Source organism: Lagopus muta, chromosome 3 (assembly GCF_023343835.1).
Source record: "Lagopus muta isolate bLagMut1 chromosome 3, bLagMut1 primary, whole genome shotgun sequence".
Classification (NCBI taxonomy): domain Eukaryota; kingdom Metazoa; phylum Chordata; class Aves; order Galliformes; family Phasianidae; genus Lagopus; species Lagopus muta.
Window position 1 is genome coordinate 83841136 of NC_064435.1, and position 17446 is coordinate 83858581.

The following is a 17446-nucleotide window of genomic DNA, read 5'->3' on the forward strand; positions in this document are numbered from 1 at the left end:
TTTTTTTCCTTCATCCCAGAGATAAAAAGAAGGAACACATTTTAGTAATCCCCGCTCATTTTCACGGCCATTTGTGCACCTGTAACTCAAATAATGAAGTCATTCGTTATTTATATTGCACTTTTCCCTCCATTCTAGATTTCTAACGATCCGACCTTGTTTTATGGCCCCGACAAAGCCTGAAACTGGTGTGGACTTCCAATAATTGAGCGATATAGGGAAAAATCTTTAATTGGAATGAAGCAGATGTTAGCTTCATGCAGTCCTCTAACTTGATTATTCTTTGGACATGTTAGACAAGCATTAGTGATTGATAATGACGCTAATTAACCCCTTTCCTTTCCAAAACAGCTAACCAACGCCAGCGGGATTCTGCAAACAACACACCCAACGTACTGCATATATCACTATCTGTTTAGAGAGGATTCCAGTCACAACCACACCGCCCAAAATCTCCTGCCGACACCGAGCAGGCTCCAAATACTCCCTAATAGTTCCCAGCGCTGGCGGAGGAGCACTTAGAAAAGGCGCGTGGGACAGAACCGGCCTTTTGCAAACTCCTAACCTTTCACGTTTGGCTGAGGAGCTGTTTCCATCCCATTGCCTTCACTGGCTGGGATGGGCTCGAAGCTGCTCCCCGTCAGAGAGACGTTTGTTATTTCAGCCACACTCCTGGAACGCAAGGGCTGGAGCTCTGGGAAGCCGGGCTGGGCTGAGACACGCACGTGGTGAGGAGGGAAAGGGAAGCGCACACGCCGGGATTTCAATGCGAGGCAGGAGATGAGCAAACAAACAAGGAGCTGATCTGATTAAGCAGTCAGATTTATCAAGGGCAATAAAGGAATCGCCTTCAAATGTAAGGGTTTGGAGAAATGAATACTCCTAGCAAGTGAATAAAATGTATTCAATTAACTAAAAACCTCGTGCACTTCTGAACTGAAGTGGAATCGACTGTAATTGATTTATTTGAAACCAGAGGTTAAGGACTGAATTAGCTAAGTACAACTGGGTATTTCAAGCCACTGACTTCTCAAATGTCAAATCCCTTCTATTTTAAATATTATTTCAGCTGCGGGGCATTGCTGTCCTGATGGCTGTTCCACCAGTTAAATCTCAAATTATATTAATATTCGATTTTTGGAGGGTGGGGTGAATTACGGTACAAAGAGGAGGGCTGTCCTTATTTGCAGCGAACGAGCGCCGAGCCGTCGTTAGGCTCACGTGCAGAAATCAGCACGGCGTGGCAGCCCTGCCCCAGCGTTCAGCCACTCACCCTAATTCTAGCCAATCTGGAGGACAAAACAACAGCACATTTTTGTTGGTGTCTGAAAGCCTGACCTAGAATTTGACTGCTGCGTGTTGAGCGCGACAGTATGAGCGCATCCAAAGAGCAGCGAAGTAATTAGCAGGTTTTTGTAACCTCGCCTCGGTCGCAGCAGAAGAGGCTGAGCTGAAGCCAGTCTGATTTCCATCCTCGCCTGCAAAGTCCTTCCTCAGAAATAACAGCCATAAAGATATCTACGCAAGGTCATTCCATTTCTGTCTTCCGGTGGCTTGCAAATGCAGCAGAAGGATGCTTGAAATGCGCTCTCCTAGCATAGAGTAGCTAATTATATCTTTAAAACGTTATTTATTACGACCTTATAATGTTCTAGCATAAGACCGCTTTATACATTGCCCAGTATAAAACGATTATATTGGGTACAGGTTTCTAAAAGTAACAAGCATCTGTAAATCCAGATCCGAATGAATGGTATATAATAAGATTGTTTTCGTTTAAAAATGAGTATTTATGTGTTGCTGTGGAAAGAGCAGCAATGTATTGCTGTTTATGAATGCTATTGTGCCTGAGGTTAGGATCCCACACACAATCTGAGATGCAGCCAAGAAAAACAGCCCTGATAGACAATGCTTCACTTCACCTGCTACAATACTGTGCATTTCATTTATGTCAAGAATATGTACAGTTAGGGTTCATTCACCTCATTATTTTGTTACATCTACTTTACAGTTAACCAGTCTCTCTCGGAAACAATAAATAACTGTTTTTTAAAACAATTGTGGCTTTGCATTCAAAAGATGCACTTTCAATTTATAAGAAAAAAATATTCAGGGCTTTTATAAACTGGCTGGCTCTCGAAAATAGAATTTAGACGCCACCAACTCTCTTTCTGCTTGGCAAGATTGATTTTACACTGCCTCCCATAAGTAGATTACCAAAGCAAAATGAAACATCTTGGGCTTTATCTAATGCTTTGCTTCACCAGCCCTAGCAAACGTCAGAATATATGAGCAAATGTTAATTCTCTTTGCAGCTTTATTGTAAACACCTCCCTCTTAACCTCCACCATTTCTGCCTGAGCAAAAAGGAAAAAAAAAAAAAGGAAAAAAAAAGAGCAGGAGGGGAGAGAGAGAGAGAGGAAGAGGCAGGAAAGGGAAAGAGAGAAAAATCAGCCAGCAGCACCAAAATATCATCATCACTTCAAGGAGACCATCTCTTTAAAAGGCCTGTACAATCCGAACCGCATTAGTCCCTTCTCCTGTGATATAACGTAATCCAGCCCGATGCTGACTGCACCTACCCCCTGGGCCAAGGAGAGCAGATTCAAAGGCGGGATCTCACACGTTTTTACAACCCATCTACAAGACCTACGCTCCTTTTCATCGTTAGTTTTAAGGCAAACTTCCCTACCTCACCACCACAAGAGGAAACTTCAGCTAAAACCCTCAGCTCCTCGCAAACGGGGGCAGCCATCTCAAAACGCCAACCTGCGCCTCCCGCCCAAACACAAACCGCCCATCAGAACGGATCTGTCTGCTGCAGGACTGCACTCAAGTTCACAGCCGTGAGGTGACACGAGCAGGCACAAGCTATGGAGCTTTTCGTTTCCAGCACCCGGTTCTGATTCGCCTGCACGTTCCTTTTTCCTTCACAACGCCTCAATTTCAGTATTTGCTTAGCAGTAATTCGTTTAACAATGTCTTTCCTGAGACAGGTACCATTTCCTTTTCTCTCTGCTCTCTCCTGCAGGACAACCACACGTACAAAACTGCACAGGCTTTATAATTCTGTACGCTGAGGATAAACATAAAGAAAAACCTAGAGGTCAACATAAATAAAATAAAACTTTATTTTTGTTTGTTTGTTTTTTTTCTTTTTTCTTTCTTTAAATAAAATTACGTTTTGGTTAAAGAAAAGATAGCGTGTCATTCTGTTAGCAGTACAGACAGTTTTTTATCCAAAAGAATACATTGTGCTTTATTGTGTCGTTTGTCTGAATACAGACTCGGTGGAATATCTAAATGATACCCTGCTCTGAACTCCAAGTTGAAAGTAAGTTTTTATTATACTTGAGGGAAACAATGGGTTCAGCTGCTTATTGCAAGGAGCAATTGTCAAGGGAGAGTTAAACTCAATTACTGTAACCATACTGAATAAAAAATACTGCCAAGAACAAAAATACGCCTGGGTAAAGACAGCCACTGAATAAAAAAATCGACATAAAGCGTATCAAATATTTATTTATCTGGGCAACAAAGGACTATGATACATTGACAGGCATGGAAACTACTGCCGGCACAACTCAATACAATACAACTATAACTGCTTCCAATATGGCCAGTGGAAATACAGGATACCAGGTGGTCCTGGATGTGTGAAGTTCTTTGGAAAAGAAAAAAAAGAAAAAAAAGAACGAAAAAAAAAAAAAGCCAAAACCAAACCAAAAACAAAAGAAAAGGGAAGGAAGGGGAAAAAAAGAATGAAAAAGGAAAAAAAAAAAAAAAAAAAAGCTAAATCTTGTTTCAAAAGACAGTATTAATTTATTGCTCTGATGGTGCTTTGGGGAGAGGGACAGCGGATGAAAATAACTTCTTCTTTCATTTTTCACAACATAGAAGGGTTGTAAAACCACTAACATGTTTAAAAATCTTGCCAGGGTCCAACATCACTTTATTTTTTCTTCAATGAGAAACTAAATGTCATACTAATTATATATAAAAATCCATGTGTTTTCTTTTTTTTATTATTTGTTCAGCTGCTTCATTGTCGCCTTTAACATGCTACAACAGGGCTAAAAATGATGAATCCCAGAGAAAAACCCCCAAAAAACCTCTGATATCTAAATAAGTACCATGAACCACATGATGAACTAAGAGGGGAAGATTTAAAACCCACTAAACAAGAGGTAAACGAGATCACCAGATAAATAAAAAAAGGCTTAAAACAGACTCACCATATTTACAATTCCCATTAAATTACACATAAATAAATATATACATACATGAACACTGATTCCCTTATATAATAACCGTGAATCATGTTGCAATAGAAAGTTCAAGTTGGTCGCTTTACCTTTGCCAGGAAAAAGTTCTACAACTGAAGATATGACATGGAACTGCTTGTGTTTTGTGTTCAAGTTTATTCACAATACTGATAAAACGTCATCAGTCCTTTTTGCCTTTCGTTTGCTTGCTGCTGCTGCTGCTGCTGTCGCACTTCTCTCGCCTTTTTCTCTTTTAATATGGCTACAATCTTAACTGAAGTTTATGTAAGGGAAGGTGGTGATTCAGTCCAGTTCATAGAATTTTTTTTTAAGTATTATTTCTTTTTTTTAGTTTTTTTTTTTTAAGTTTTTTTTAATATATTTTTAGAAAAAAAAAGTCCTTTTGTTTTTTTTTGTTTTGTTTTGTTTTGTTTTCCTCCTTTTGTTTTATTTAAAAAAAAAAAAAAAAAGAAGTTCACAAACTCAAGACAGAACTTTTACTTTTTGCTGGCTCCGTCCCCCTGTTTTCTGTTCTCTTAGGCTCCAAACCGGGGTAGCAAAACGATGGTGGCAGCAGGGAGAGGGGGAACGAGTTAAAAGGGAGCAAATGGAGATGCGGATGCTGGGAAGGGTGCGGGGAGAGGGCAGAGCAGTCCCGCAGAGTCAGAGAACAGGATTGGCAGAAGGATGCTCATTCTGTTGCCGTAGCCTGGGGTGCTGGGTGCAGGGCAGAGGGAGGAGGGAGATGAATGGACTGATGGGCTGCGAGGGGGGGAAGGGAGAGGAGTGGGGGGGAATCCTCACTTTCGGTGCTTCTCCTCTTTGTCGCTGCTTTTGGTGCTGTTGTCTGTGTGGCTGTTGGGGTTGTTGCTGAGGTACATTTTGTCCATGGCCTTGAGCGCCTCGGTGAGATAGTTCTGCAGGGCGGTGACGGCAGCGCATACCGCCGGGCTCCCAAAGCCGTGCGAGATGAGGTTGAAGTGGGTCAGGCAGCTCTGGATGCCCGGCTCCAAAATGGGGTTGGGCCGCGAGTTCCCCAGGGGAGATCGGTCCTGAGCCAGCAGGTCGGTGAACTCTTTACAGATCTGTCTATAGCACAAATGGAGCAGAGACACAGAGAGGGAGGGCAGGAGGGGAAGAGAGAGGGAGAGAAATGAACCATCGCCATCAGCAGCAAAGCCACGCTCCCTCCTAGGTTACACAAGCCTGCGGGTGAAGGCGGCCGCTGCCCCCGAGTGCACAAACGCACCCTCGCTCCCCCCCGCTTCCTCTCTTCTACACAGCATTCCCCCATCCTCACACTTGTGGGCAAAGCACGCACCTCTTCCCTTCACCTTGCACACGTGCACAACTGCGCATCGTGCCCCAGCCTGCACGGACAAAAAGCCAGCACGCACAGCGCAGCAGCTCCCGCCCACCCCACCGATCCCCGTCTTGCACCCCTCACCTACTGCCTGCAAACCTCCATCCCTTCCCAGATTTTGGATTTTGGAACTGAATCAATACGCAGCTTAAAGTACCCCAGCAATGTGGAACGGAGGAGACGGGCCGCAATATCCAGAGAGGATTTGGGGGATTTATTCACGTTTTGGAAGACTCTTATTTGGAGAGCCTCGGGCCTCTTCCTTCACAAGGCTAAAACACGCCCATGTGCGTGGGGAGGAAAGGGTGAAGGAAGAGAGGGGAATCGAGGCTTTAAATTAGGATGTTCCGAAACACTTTATATATATATACATCTCTATCTCCAAATCCAAAGGGACCTTTCCACACAGGGTAAAGGCTGACGCTAACCGGGCTCTGGAAATTTCCTTCCAGGGACGTGAGAAGGGAGGATATACAAGGGCAGGGTGCAGAAGTTAGGTGACACCATCCGCCCACCGCACAAAGGGCTGGGGAAATAACACACCTTACAGCGAGGGCTTAGAGGCACGTTGAAACAGTTTGGATTCTGAAACCCGCGTTAATGTCTTCCAGCCATAAACTGGCTCCCATCTTCTGCCTGCGCCCTCTGGCACTGTGCCCTTTCGTGACACCTCCACTGGTAATTAAGGGCCACTAAACAACCCTTTTAATTTCCAGCAAACATATCAAAACAATCATTCTCCTTTCACGCGCCACCTGGAAGTCTAGCTAGCCCCACCAATGATAAACCCCGCTAGCATTTTAACTGTGTACAGATTGGCATTTAAAATATATTTTTAATATCCCTACGTTCACGAAGTAGCTGAGATCCTCAGGAAGAAAGAACCACCGCAGATTTTAATGATCTGAAATCAGCTTAATGTGCCAGTTTTATTTTCCCGTCAATGGGAAGCCTTCCCCCTTCTACCTCGATTGATAAGCTAAGTGAGAGAACCCGGAATATTTTTTTGCTTTGAATAACTACTGCTTTTTTTCTTTAACCAAACATCCATCTGCAATATCCACAACTCACTCTCAAGCAAATCCATGCAGATGGACTGGATGGAAACCAAGCTGAGCTATGCAGAGCTCCTGAAGCAGGAGGGGACAAACAAACCCCCACAAAACGCAACACCAGCAGCCACCAACTACGTGGAAAACATTTGCAAATAAAAGCTCCAAACCCGGGCCTGTCGCCCTCCCCTCATAACTGAACCACATGCTAGGAAGGTAAACGTCTTACTTTGTAGCTAGAAGCATGTTTTTTCTTGTGACTTGCTCGTTTGGATCGGAATGTTGTCGGTTGAGAAATTCAGCTACTGCTTTGGCAGGAAATTCTGTCTCACAAACGTACCCAAAATCTCTAGCTAGATGCACTGCTTCCCCTGCAAAGGGAGAGGCGGGAGGGGATGGGGAGGGAAACACACAGCTCATCAGTACACACAGCACAGAGGAACGATACATCAGAAAAAAAAAAACAACAAAAAAAAGCACGACTTTCTACTTGGGCTTTTCTTCTAAAAGACAACACCGGTTCTTTCTATCTCTGCAAAAAGGTACAGTAAGAAATGCTAATCCCATCTTATCTTGTAGGAGCTGCCTTTTGCTTCAGTCCAGGGCAATGCAAATGTGTATTTTCATGACAATCTTTACGAGTGAAATCTCACATTCAATTTTTTTTTTTTCAAGCTTCCATTGACTAACAGATCCTAGCCAGACAGGCTCCGTGCACCTCAAATGTGTGCTTACATTTACACAGCCACGTGCATACGCAGCCATTTATACACAGCTCATTCAAATCTATTTACTCCGGAAATATTTGATTGCCTCAGCCACGTCTCTATATTCTTTCGCAATGCATCAATGATTAATATTGATCATAATTACTCCTAGAGCTCTTCTAAATAAAACGCATTAAACAGCTAAGTGTTTAAAATTTAACTTGATCGCATATAATTATATGTTCCCCCCCAAACGATTAACCATGAGAATTTTAGGGTCATTCCACCGAGTCTGTCTGTTTTGTTGATTTTCAAATCTTTGGTTTTAATTTCCTGAACCAGTTGGTTTTTACTGCAGGGCTTCCTGCCATTAGCTCTAGCTCCGGAAGAACGCATGCGCCAATTAGAGCTTCAAAGCCTCAGTCCAGTGAGCTTGTTTCCATAAAATGGAGCGGATCATAAACAATAACAGTACTCCAGAAAATGCTACGGGACTCAAAGCCCGAGCAGTGTTTACACTATCATCCCCTCAAAACCAGACACCGCTCCTAAGCCAAAAGGAGGGACATCGGGCCTCCGTTTTGCTTTTTGTTTTCATAAAAATCACTCTTTTAAAGCAATTATACGCCAATGCCAAACAGAACAATAGATGACAATCAAACATTCTCCATATTCATTAACATCCCCCAAAATATTAGGCATCTACCAAAGCCAGACTTTTTAGAAGTTTTCCCCTTGCAATTTGTTACTATGGTGTGCTGATGCAATGGCACAGCCTTTTCAAAAACAGTCAGACGCAGCTCACTCCCATGCAGCATGAACACTGTGCAGCGACCTAACCTGAATGTTTAAAAAACTCAAGTCCAGCATTGCGCAGTGCTTCTTTCCCCATCCCTTTCAACATGAAACATCTCCACCAGAACGCAAAGTGACAACAAAACTGAGCTACCAATTCCCTCCTACGCAACCAAACTTAACGCGAACCTGCGCAGCTTGGGGCTGAGGTTAAAAGCACTCTGCAGACCAAGCTGTCCCAAAACGTTGTGAAACCCACAAGCAGAGAGAAAGGGGGAGGATTTATATTCTGGGTGTGGGTGTACTTTGTGCCAGTCAATGTGACAAAGCAACTGATTCAAAACTAAAGGACAGCAAAGGCTCAGGCTTCTCACCGCTGAGTTCTGAAAGCACAGGGCACCTGAAGGTGCTAAAAGTAAGTTGTGCGTTCTCTGGACAGACCAAAGCAGAGAGGAATGATATAATGAAGGGAACACATGTTCAGAAAATGAGAACCAAAAGGGAGGGGGGGTGCAACTCGGAGGCTTTCAGGACACCATTAATTCACTGCTTAGGTCAAGGATTCCCAAATTAATTCAGGAAGTAATGGTCATGCATTTCTCCAATGCAGATGTCAGAAAACTTAAATGATTTACTGTTATGTGGCTGGGGGCAGGGGGAGATGAATCCCAAAGCAGCTGCAGTTTTTTGACATTTCAGTTGCCCACTGTCGAGGGGCAGCAGCAGCTCTGCTCCCTGCAACTTTCAGCCCAGTGCTGGTGGGACTGAGCTCAATGCCGAGTCTGCAGGATTTGTTTTAAGTTTAAGTTAGATCAAAAGGCAGAGCTGCACAACCAACCATCCTTTCCTGATCGACCACAAGAACACCCTTCCAATTTCAAACAGGCAGCGCCAACTTGGAAAAAAAAGAACAACAAAAAAAAAACAACACAAAAAACAAGCCAAGACACCGAGCCTTGTCCCACTGTGCAGCACCACAGGCAGGGCTGAGGCACTTACCCTCCACCAGCGAGGTGAGCAAGGTGACATTAGCAGCTTTGCGCCTCCCGGCCGGCAGGTTCAACCCTATCTTGTCCAGCTTCTCTCGGAGGGACCGCCCGCCATTTTTGGATTTTGCCCTGTGCCACAGCAGAAGGAGGTTAGAGGAGGGGCGGGAGGGACTGCAGCACCCCAAAATGCCGAACCAGAGGGACAGTGAGGGGATGTTTTTGAGGGGAAAGCCGAGTCCACAGATGGAGTGGTGCAGCGACTGAGGTGACAGCCTGCTCTGAGCCGGCAGCCGCCACAGCCCAGAGGGGACATGTCTCAGGGCAGCTGCATTATTCCATTGGTAAGGCAAGAGGGGATGGCCTCAAGTCGCACCAGGGGAGGTTTGCATTGGATATTAGGAAAAATTTCTTCTCATAGAGAGTTGTGAGGCACTGGAACAGGCTGCCCAGGGGGGTGGTGGAGTCACCATCCCTGGAGGTGCTCAGGAACCGCATGGCAGTGGCACCTGGTTAGTGGGCACGGTGGGGATGGTGGACTGCATTATCTTCGCCACGTTTCCAACCTTAATGGTTCTATTCTGTGATCCTATCGTTACTGAGCAGGCTGATGTGAAAGTTTGCCGTCATCGCACAGAGTCTGATCTCCGCACGGCAGAGACGGCGCGTTAGGATGAAAGTTTGGCTAGTTAATTTTATTCCCTGCCCGAGCGCTCTCGAACTGTCTGCACTGGATCACAGCCCGACGGCGCCCACAGAGCACGCTGACGCCAACCCCGCACCCCGGGCTGCCACCGCCACGAGGGCGGAGCGGCCGGCCTCCGCCACCCCTCGCACACCGGGCCGCGTTGCCATGGTTACAGCGCCCCCAACCCAATCGGCCGCCTCAGCGGCAGCGCGCCGCGCCCCCTAGCGGCCGGGCGGGCGCGGGGCTCCGTCGGGGCGGCAGCGGTCACCGGGCGGCCGGCCGCGCGGTTCGGTGCCCCCTCGGCCGCCGCCGTCCGCCCGCCCGCCTCCCGTCTATCCCCCGCCCCTCACCTCCGCAGCACTCCGCCCAGCAGGGAGGCGTTGAGGCACTCGGGAGGCGAGAGGCGTCGCTGCACTTCCGCCACCGTGACCTTGTACTTGGAGGTGGAGCTGAGCAGCGAGAGGCGGCCCGGCACCGAGCAGAAGACCTCGTTGGGGTTCACCACCCCGCCGAAGAGCGCGTCCTTGTTGATGGGGATGGAGGAGACGGCGTTGTTGTTAGACTTGGAGAGGGACACGGGGCCTGCAGGGAGGGAGGAGCGGGAGGTGAGGGTGGGGAGGGGAGAAGGGGCAGAGCGGCCAGCCCGGCCCGGAGCGAGAATTAAAGAAAAAAAAAAAAGGCAAAAAAAAAGAAAGAAAAACAAGAAAAACCAAAACACCGAAACACAGCGGGCGGCCCCGGCACAGCGCAGGAGTCGGGAGCGCGAGGCGGAGGGCCCAGGGTTGGGGATGGATGGCTTGTGACATTAATAGCTCGGGGAGGGCTAATGGATACACCGGGAGTTAAACGAACTCTGGAGATTACTAATAAAAGAGCCAATTATCATGTCGGCTCGGAAAGAGCATCTCTTCAGATTTATCCCTCGCACGTCTAATTTGACGTGACAAAGGCTTGGCGGCCGGCGATGGGGATGGGGACGAGGACGGGGCGCGGGGCCGCCCGCTGTCCGTGCCCGGTCCGCCCGGCACAAAGCCGCCGAGATCCCGCGGCCCCGCCGCCGCTTCGCCCCCCGCTCCCCGGCAGCCCGGCCGAGCGCCGCCGCGATTCGATCGCGGAACCGCGAGAGGAGAGGAGCGCGGCGTTTTCTCCTCCGCTTTACCGACAACGATTTGCCCCGAGCTTCGGGCAAAGCGCGAAACCGAGCCGCTTCCCGACGCGCCGAAAACACCGGAGCGGATTTTGCGGTCCCGCTGTTCTCGGGCAAGCGATACGAGCCGTGCCCTCCGCCCGCTGCCCTACCGACCCCGGCCCGCAGCGCCCGTGCTCGCCGCTCACCTTTCTTAATGACGGTCTGGTCCGGGATGTTGATGCCGGGATCTTCTACGTGCTGCAACACAACGAGAGGCGGCGGTCAGCGAGCGCGGCGGGCACCGAGAGCCGTCCCACAGCCCCGGGCCCCGCATCCATCCCTGCCTCCCTCCCTCCTTTCCTCCCTCCCTCCCCTCCATTCCGCCTCTCCCCGCCGCGGGCGAGGCACAAAGGAGCGGCCGCAGCCGGGCGCACGGGGCCGCTCCGACGGGGCGAGCTTTGCACCCCCGGGCGGGCTCCCCCCATTGTCTGCCCGCAGATGGGGTTCGATCGCAACGTGCCGAGGAAGCCAAACGGAATAGCGTCGTTGTTTTGTTGTGTTTTTTTTTTTCTAAATCCGAAAGAAGTGACAGGCGATATAATGCCTGGCTGTGTTTACAAATTAACACCAGCGCTGCTGAGATAGAAGGTTTCGCAATCGTTACAAAACGCAGGCATTACCATTTAAAAAACTATTACTTCCTCCTCTAGTCTTTGTCCAACAATAATACTGATCCTAACATTTTCCATTCTGCCTTGGATTTATGCTCCCGTTAATTGTGCCTGATCTCAATGATTCCGGGTGGATGGTACTAAGTTGCTTTATTACAGGTTTTATTATACTCCGTGCTCTCATTTGTAACTTGCCTAAAGTGCTTCTGGATTTAAGTATAATTAAATTGAGAAATGTTCAGAAATGACTACTGCCGCAGTTCTCGTGTTTTAACTATATGGGGAAATATGATCCCTTTATGCATGCACCCTAAACCCATAAAGTCAATGTAGTGTGGCATAATACTTTTATTTGTGTTATTTCTGCACGTATTCCGTACGGGGAGGACTGTTAAGTTTAAAATCCCACCGAGATATTTATGATTAAATAATTTTCACCGTCTCCTCGATTTTCCTAAATCTCCACCGGTCCCTTTTGTTAAAGCCGAACCGTGGCAGCAACGGGAAAATCCACAAGCGACCCAAAGCTCCGTATTTTTTTCCCCCTCGCACAACGGATACTCGCAGCTACTCCCCTGTTTCTGTGCCTTCCCGCACTCACCCTGCCCATTCCGTTTTACAGAGAGGGAAGAAAAAATAACACAAACCAAAAACAACAAAACAAAACAAAACAAAAACCAACCAAGGGCCGGGCTGGGTAAGGATTTAAAACAGATGGCACTCGGCTCTCACAAACTACGGCAGCGCCGTTAATTCGTGGGTCTTTGAGACGCGAACGGAGCGATTTGTACTGCAATCTCTGCAGGGCACAGCGAGACAGAGCGGAGGGGGAATGGAGGAGTACGCTTTGGTCACGTTCCTGCAGCAGTCAGGGGCTCACCGGCAACAAATTGGTTTGTTCCTGCTGTTGCCTCCGCTTTATTTCGCATCGGGTTAAAAGAACCGACTCGTTCCTAACGGATCCCAATGGCTCACTAAAGCCTCCGCTCTGGAAAGCGTTCGTATTTATTGCAAAAGTGCAGAACACGAGCGGCAATTTTCTGCGGCTAAATTCAGCCGGGGGGGGGGGAGGGCTGCCATAAATTCCCCATTTTCCACGAGCGTAATTTTCAAAAGGTTTCCAAGCGCCCCCCAAAATGAGGTACATCGGTCTGAGCATCATCCTCACAACGCGAAACTGTACTCATTAAGCTGTCAGCGAATATATTGTTGTAAGATTTGATCCCGTAATTTGGGATGGCATTTCGGCAGAAATCACATCCAGACACCACAGCTCCCTCCTCTCCCTCGCAGCCTCAGCCCCTCCGCACGGGCACTGAGAGCTTTCCTACATCTATTGCCACATTCTGGTTCTGTTTGCAGGGAGAACACCGGCAGAGGAACTTTGCTCACGTTCCCATTGCGTTGCATAAGGCACTCTCCTGCGGAACAATGGCCCGGCTGCTCCATCACAGCCCTGTGTAATGCCATGCTTCATTAGAAACCATTTCTTTTCTTTTCTTTTTTTTTTTAAATCCGGGCTTACTGATAGCAGAATTGGATTCCCCGAATAACCCGCTGCCCAATGGGCTCCGCACATTTAATTTAATAGAAGTGCAGCGGGTCTGGCTGGGATTTGATAACCCATAGGTATAGCCAATGGTCTGTGGGGTCATCCATCCCTCTGTGCTGCTGCTGGAAGAACATGGCAGCAGCTCCACACACCCCTCCTCCGATACTTGTCCATTAATTCCTTTGGAGAAGGGATCTCCCTGCGTCCCCTCACAACTTGAGATGCCACCATCCCGTAATCGTGGGGAACCGACCTCTCTTCCTTAGGCCACTTTCCCCGACTTTTTTTCACCCCTTTCCCTGCGCGTTTCCCAAGGAGGACGCTCTCAGAGACCCCACGCCAACGAGAGATCCCCACACGCCCGGCCCTGTGGCTATAGTAAACATTCTCCCAATCGCAACATCTCATTGTCACCGAGAAGGAAAGATATTGTTAACACCGACACTCATTTGATTTATCCCCATTTCAGCGGGCGCAACACACGAGCCCATTGTTCTGGGCAGGGGGGCTCGGCCTTCCTCCCTTCCTCCCTCCCCTTCTATTACATTTCGGGGGCCCCTCCCTCGCCCCGTGTCCCCCCCTTCCTTCCCCCCTCCCCCCCTTCCTCCCCGGGGCCGCGGTCCGGCGCTGCTTACCGGCACGTCCTCGATGGCGTGAGGGATGGAGTGCAGCGGCAGGTCGGCCAGCCCCGCGCCCAGCCCGTGCGGGCCGTGCAGCAGGTCGTCGTGCCGCCGGTAGTCGCGGCGGGGGTCCAACCCCCCCAGCTGATGGGGCAGCCCCCGGTGCGCGTGCAGCAAACCCGGCTCCTGGCTCTGCCTCTGGCCCGGCCAAGCCGGGTGCTGGGGCTGCGGTTGGGTGTGCAGGGAGTTGAGGCTGTAAGGGTCGTTGACGTGGGAATAGGGGTCCTGAGACTGGGGGTAGATGGGCTGGTACGGGGGGGGGAAGTAGGGAGGCTGGAAGTCGGCGTTGGGGGTGTGCGAGAGCGGCGGGGCGCTGCTATACGGGGACTGCCCCACGGCCCCCAGCTGGGGCAGCCGCGCCGTCCCGTTGCTGGCACTGTCGTGGCGCTCCTGGGGGGGGCGAAGGGTGGGGAGACACGGGGAGGGGGTACGGGGGAAGAGGGGAGGGGAGAGAGGGGGAGAAAAGAAAAACAAAAGATGAAATCAAAACCGGTGCTCCTCAAAATCGCCCTCCGGTCATTTCCCCCACCGGGCAGCTCCTCTCTCGGAGGGAGAGACGGAGGTCCGTCTGCCCACCTCGGCAGCATTAACGGGGCTCAGACCATTGCCCCAACGGTGGCGGTGTAATAGCAGCGATAATCACAATAACGGGACCGTTCCGAACAATTCAAAAAAACGCTGCGGCGGGGCTCCGTGCGATCCCGGCCGGCCGTGCCCCGGCAGCGGGCACTGAAAGAACCCTTACACGGGGCCCTACGGAACCATAATCCGAAAACGCAACCCAAAGCTCTGCCCCGGTCCCGGCGCACCTTTGCCGGGGGCCGCCGCCGCCACATCCCGGGAATAACGCGAGGGAGCCGAGCGAACTGCCATCTTGCTGCGGGGGCACCGTTGCCCCTGCCCGCAACTTTGCACAACGATTCGGGGCGAAGGCGCGGCCCCAGAGTCTCCTCCGGGCCCCGCTCAGACGGGGGAGAGGAGGAGGAAGAAGAGGTCGAAAGGAGAGAGACAGAGCTCTGAGAAAGGCGGCGAGGGAAGGAGGAAAACCCCGCGGGCAGGTGCGGGGCGAAGGGAACGGAGTGGCGGCTCTAGAGATCGGCAGAGCAAAAATGAAAGGAAAAAGAGAGAAAGAAAAAAAAAAAAAGGAAAAAAGGGAGGGGGGAAGGTAGAGGAAAAAGAAAGAAAATAATAGAGAAATCAAAGGAAAAATAAAAAGGAAAAATGAAAATAAAAAAAAAAACCCACCAACATATCCAAACCAATCCCCCCCCCAACAAATAAGGAAAGGAAAATAAAACCAAACGAGAACGAGGAGAGCGAAGCCGAGACGAAACACCAGAGCGCAGGGCAGAGCCGCCGCAAGCACGGCCGCCGCCGCCGCCAACAATAGCAGCGCCCCGAGCCCCGACCCCCGGCGGAGAGAAAGGCGAAGCCACTCACCATAGCCGAAAAACTGTGCACTAACATCTGCGAGGCGTCGGGGGCTGCGCGGCGGGGAGAGAGGCGCGGGGCGGCCGCGGAGGGGCGCGGAGCTGCGCGGAGGGACGCGGCCGGAGCCCGGCGCTACGCTCGGGGGGCAGCAGCGGGGCGCCGGGGCTGCTCCTGCTCCGCGCCCGCGCCGCCGGAATCCATCAGAACGCGCAGCGCCCGCCGCTGCCCTTCATCGGGTGCTGCAGAGCCTCTGCTATCCTGGCGCGGGGCGAGAGGTAAAGTTGGTCGATTTTTTTTGTTTGTTTGTTTGTTTGTTTGCGCTTTTTTTTTTCCTTTTTTTTTTTCTTTTTTTTTCCCTTTTTTTTTTTTTTTTTTTTTTTTTTTTTTTTTTTTTTTAAAGGATGTGTGCTCGTTTCTCAATCCTTTTTCTCGCTCTGTCTCTGTCTCGTTCTCCTCTCCCCCGAGCTCCGCCGCTCCGCTCGGGCTCCTCACGCCCGCTCCGCCGCCGCCTTCCCGGAGCCTCCTAGCAGCGGATATTCATGACTATTAATATTACACGAATACTTAATAAGGGAAGAATGGCCGCAAATCGAGCGTGAAGCGCGAAGGCAACTCAAGGCAGAGCCCGTTCTAAATGACGTCCATTGAATGAGGAATCGGTGTATCTAATCAGCGCCGGGGAGAGAGGGAGAGAGAGGGAGAGAGAGACAAAAAGGAGGGAGGGAGGGAGCGCGGCGCGCAGGGGGGACATGCCGCCGCGTCTGGCGAATCACAGGGAAGGGGCCACATTTTAAAAGGTTGCGGGGCATGCAAAAGTGAAAGAGAAAGAGAGCGGAGAGAGGCAGAGGGTGGGAGCCGGGAGGGGTGCGGCGGAGGTGGGAGAACCGTGCGGCGGGGGGGGGTGGGGGTGGGGGGGGGATAAGGAGGGGGGGGGGGCGCGGGATCCCCTTTCCTTCTCTCCTTCCCTCCCTCCTTTTCCTCCCTCCCTCGTCGTCCCCAGCCCCGGGCGCACCTCGGGCTGCGGCTGCTGAGAGAAGCCGGGCTCGAAGGCGGCGGAGGGGGAGAAGAGCGGCCGCTCCCGGCTCCCGCCGCCCTCCGGCCCGCCGCCCTCGCGCGGGGGGGGCTCCGCCGCCGCCCCGTCCATGCCCCGCCGAGGGGTCCCCTCTCCGCTGTCGCCGCCGCGTCCTGGAAAGTTCTCCTCCTCCTCCTCTTCCTCCCGCACCTCCAGCCCCGCCAGCATCCGCCGCCCCCCACTCGGAGGAGCCGGGAAAAGAGGAGGGAAGGAAGGAACGAAGGGAGGAAGGAGGGCGGGCGGGACGCGGGGGGAGAACGAGAGAGCCGGGCACGGCGGGAGGGAGGCACGGCGAGCGCTCCTCCGTCCGGCCCAGACACGCCGGGCCCCGCGCAACCCGTCCGACTGGCTGCGCGACTCCGGCACCGCCCTCCGCGCCGCTCCTCTGTCCCTATCCCGGCCCCGGCTCCGCACTGCGCCGGGCCTTGACGGGACGAAATCGGCGCCCGCGGGGGCCGGGGCCAAAGACCCGACGGCAAGCGGCACGCAAACGGCTCTGACCCACAACCGGCGGCCTGGGCCGGGGAAGAGGTGAAGCTCTCGCCGTGCCTTCGGCCGACGGATGGAATAATAATTATAACAATCATAATAAAATTAAAAAAAAATCTCCCTGACGCCCCATTGCCAGACATCGCATATCCGACAGCTCAGCCTCGCTCCGGGCAGCGGCTGCGTCCCAGCGCTCGGGGCACGACTGAAGCACCGCATCCTTCGGTCCCCGGCGGTTCCTCGGACCCTGCCCTACGCCGCGGCATCGCCCGGCGCCGGCTCGGCCCCAAAGAAGTACATTCGTTCGCACAGTGCAGTCCTTTTATTGATCCGTGCCGCAAGGAGAACTTTTGTGGAAGGTGTGAGCGTGGCTTTCGTTGGGGATTGGCATGGGCTGCCCTCTTCGTTTTGCTCTTCTTCTCCTTTTTTTTTTGTGTGTGTGTGTGTGTGTCAGACCAAAAGACACTCAGAGCGCGGCCGCACACACACGGCTCTGTCCTCCGACCCTAGTTGTTGGGGTTTAATTTTCCGAGCGGTCCATATACGACTGCTCGAAGGCCCTGAGA

At 51.2% G+C, this 17446-nt stretch overlaps 2 protein-coding genes across 2 annotated transcripts; both read right to left on the reverse strand.

Moving 5' to 3' along the window:
- Positions 1-4758: 4758 nt before the first annotated feature.
- TFAP2A (transcription factor AP-2 alpha) lies at positions 4759-15406 on the reverse strand. Its single transcript, XM_048940666.1, has 7 exons — positions 15329-15406; positions 13844-14278; positions 11192-11243; positions 10207-10438; positions 9182-9300; positions 6910-7051; positions 4759-5354 (listed from the first exon to the last, which is right to left on the reverse strand). Exons 1-7 carry the CDS (start codon positions 15353-15355, stop codon positions 5066-5068), a joined length of 1296 nt encoding a protein of 431 aa, XP_048796623.1. The 5' UTR covers positions 15356-15406; the 3' UTR covers positions 4759-5065.
- Positions 15407-15713: 307 nt separating this feature from the next.
- On the reverse strand, positions 15714-16909 carry LOC125691344 (translation initiation factor IF-2-like). The gene is made up of 2 exons (XM_048940610.1): positions 16332-16909; positions 15714-15842 (listed from the first exon to the last, which is right to left on the reverse strand). The coding sequence occupies exons 1-2, from the start codon at positions 16557-16559 to the stop codon at positions 15714-15716; spliced, it is 357 nt and encodes a 118-aa protein (XP_048796567.1). The 5' UTR covers positions 16560-16909.
- Positions 16910-17446: the final 537 nt, after the last annotated feature.

What these genes read in the sequence shown, in the direction of transcription:
- TFAP2A (XM_048940666.1), bottom strand. Translation starts at nt 15,355, where the DNA reads ATGTTAGTGCACAGTTTTTCGGCTATG. An exon ending in ACGCCATCGAGGACGTGCCG is followed by an intron (nt 11,244 to 13,843) that starts GTAAGCAGCGCC and finishes GTTGTGTTGCAG; the next exon opens with CACGTAGAAGATCCCGGCAT. An exon ending in AACATGCTTCTAGCTACAAA is followed by an intron (nt 5,355 to 6,909) that starts GTAAGACGTTTA and finishes TTTGTGCTATAG; the next exon opens with ACAGATCTGTAAAGAGTTCA.
- LOC125691344 (XM_048940610.1), bottom strand. Translation starts at nt 16,559, where the DNA reads ATGCTGGCGGGGCTGGAGGTGCGGGAGGAAGAGGAGGAGGAGGAGAAC. An exon ending in CTCAGCAGCCGCAGCCCGAG is followed by an intron (nt 15,843 to 16,331) that starts GTGCGCCCGGGG and finishes ATCCGCTGCTAG; the next exon opens with GAGGCTCCGGGAAGGCGGCG.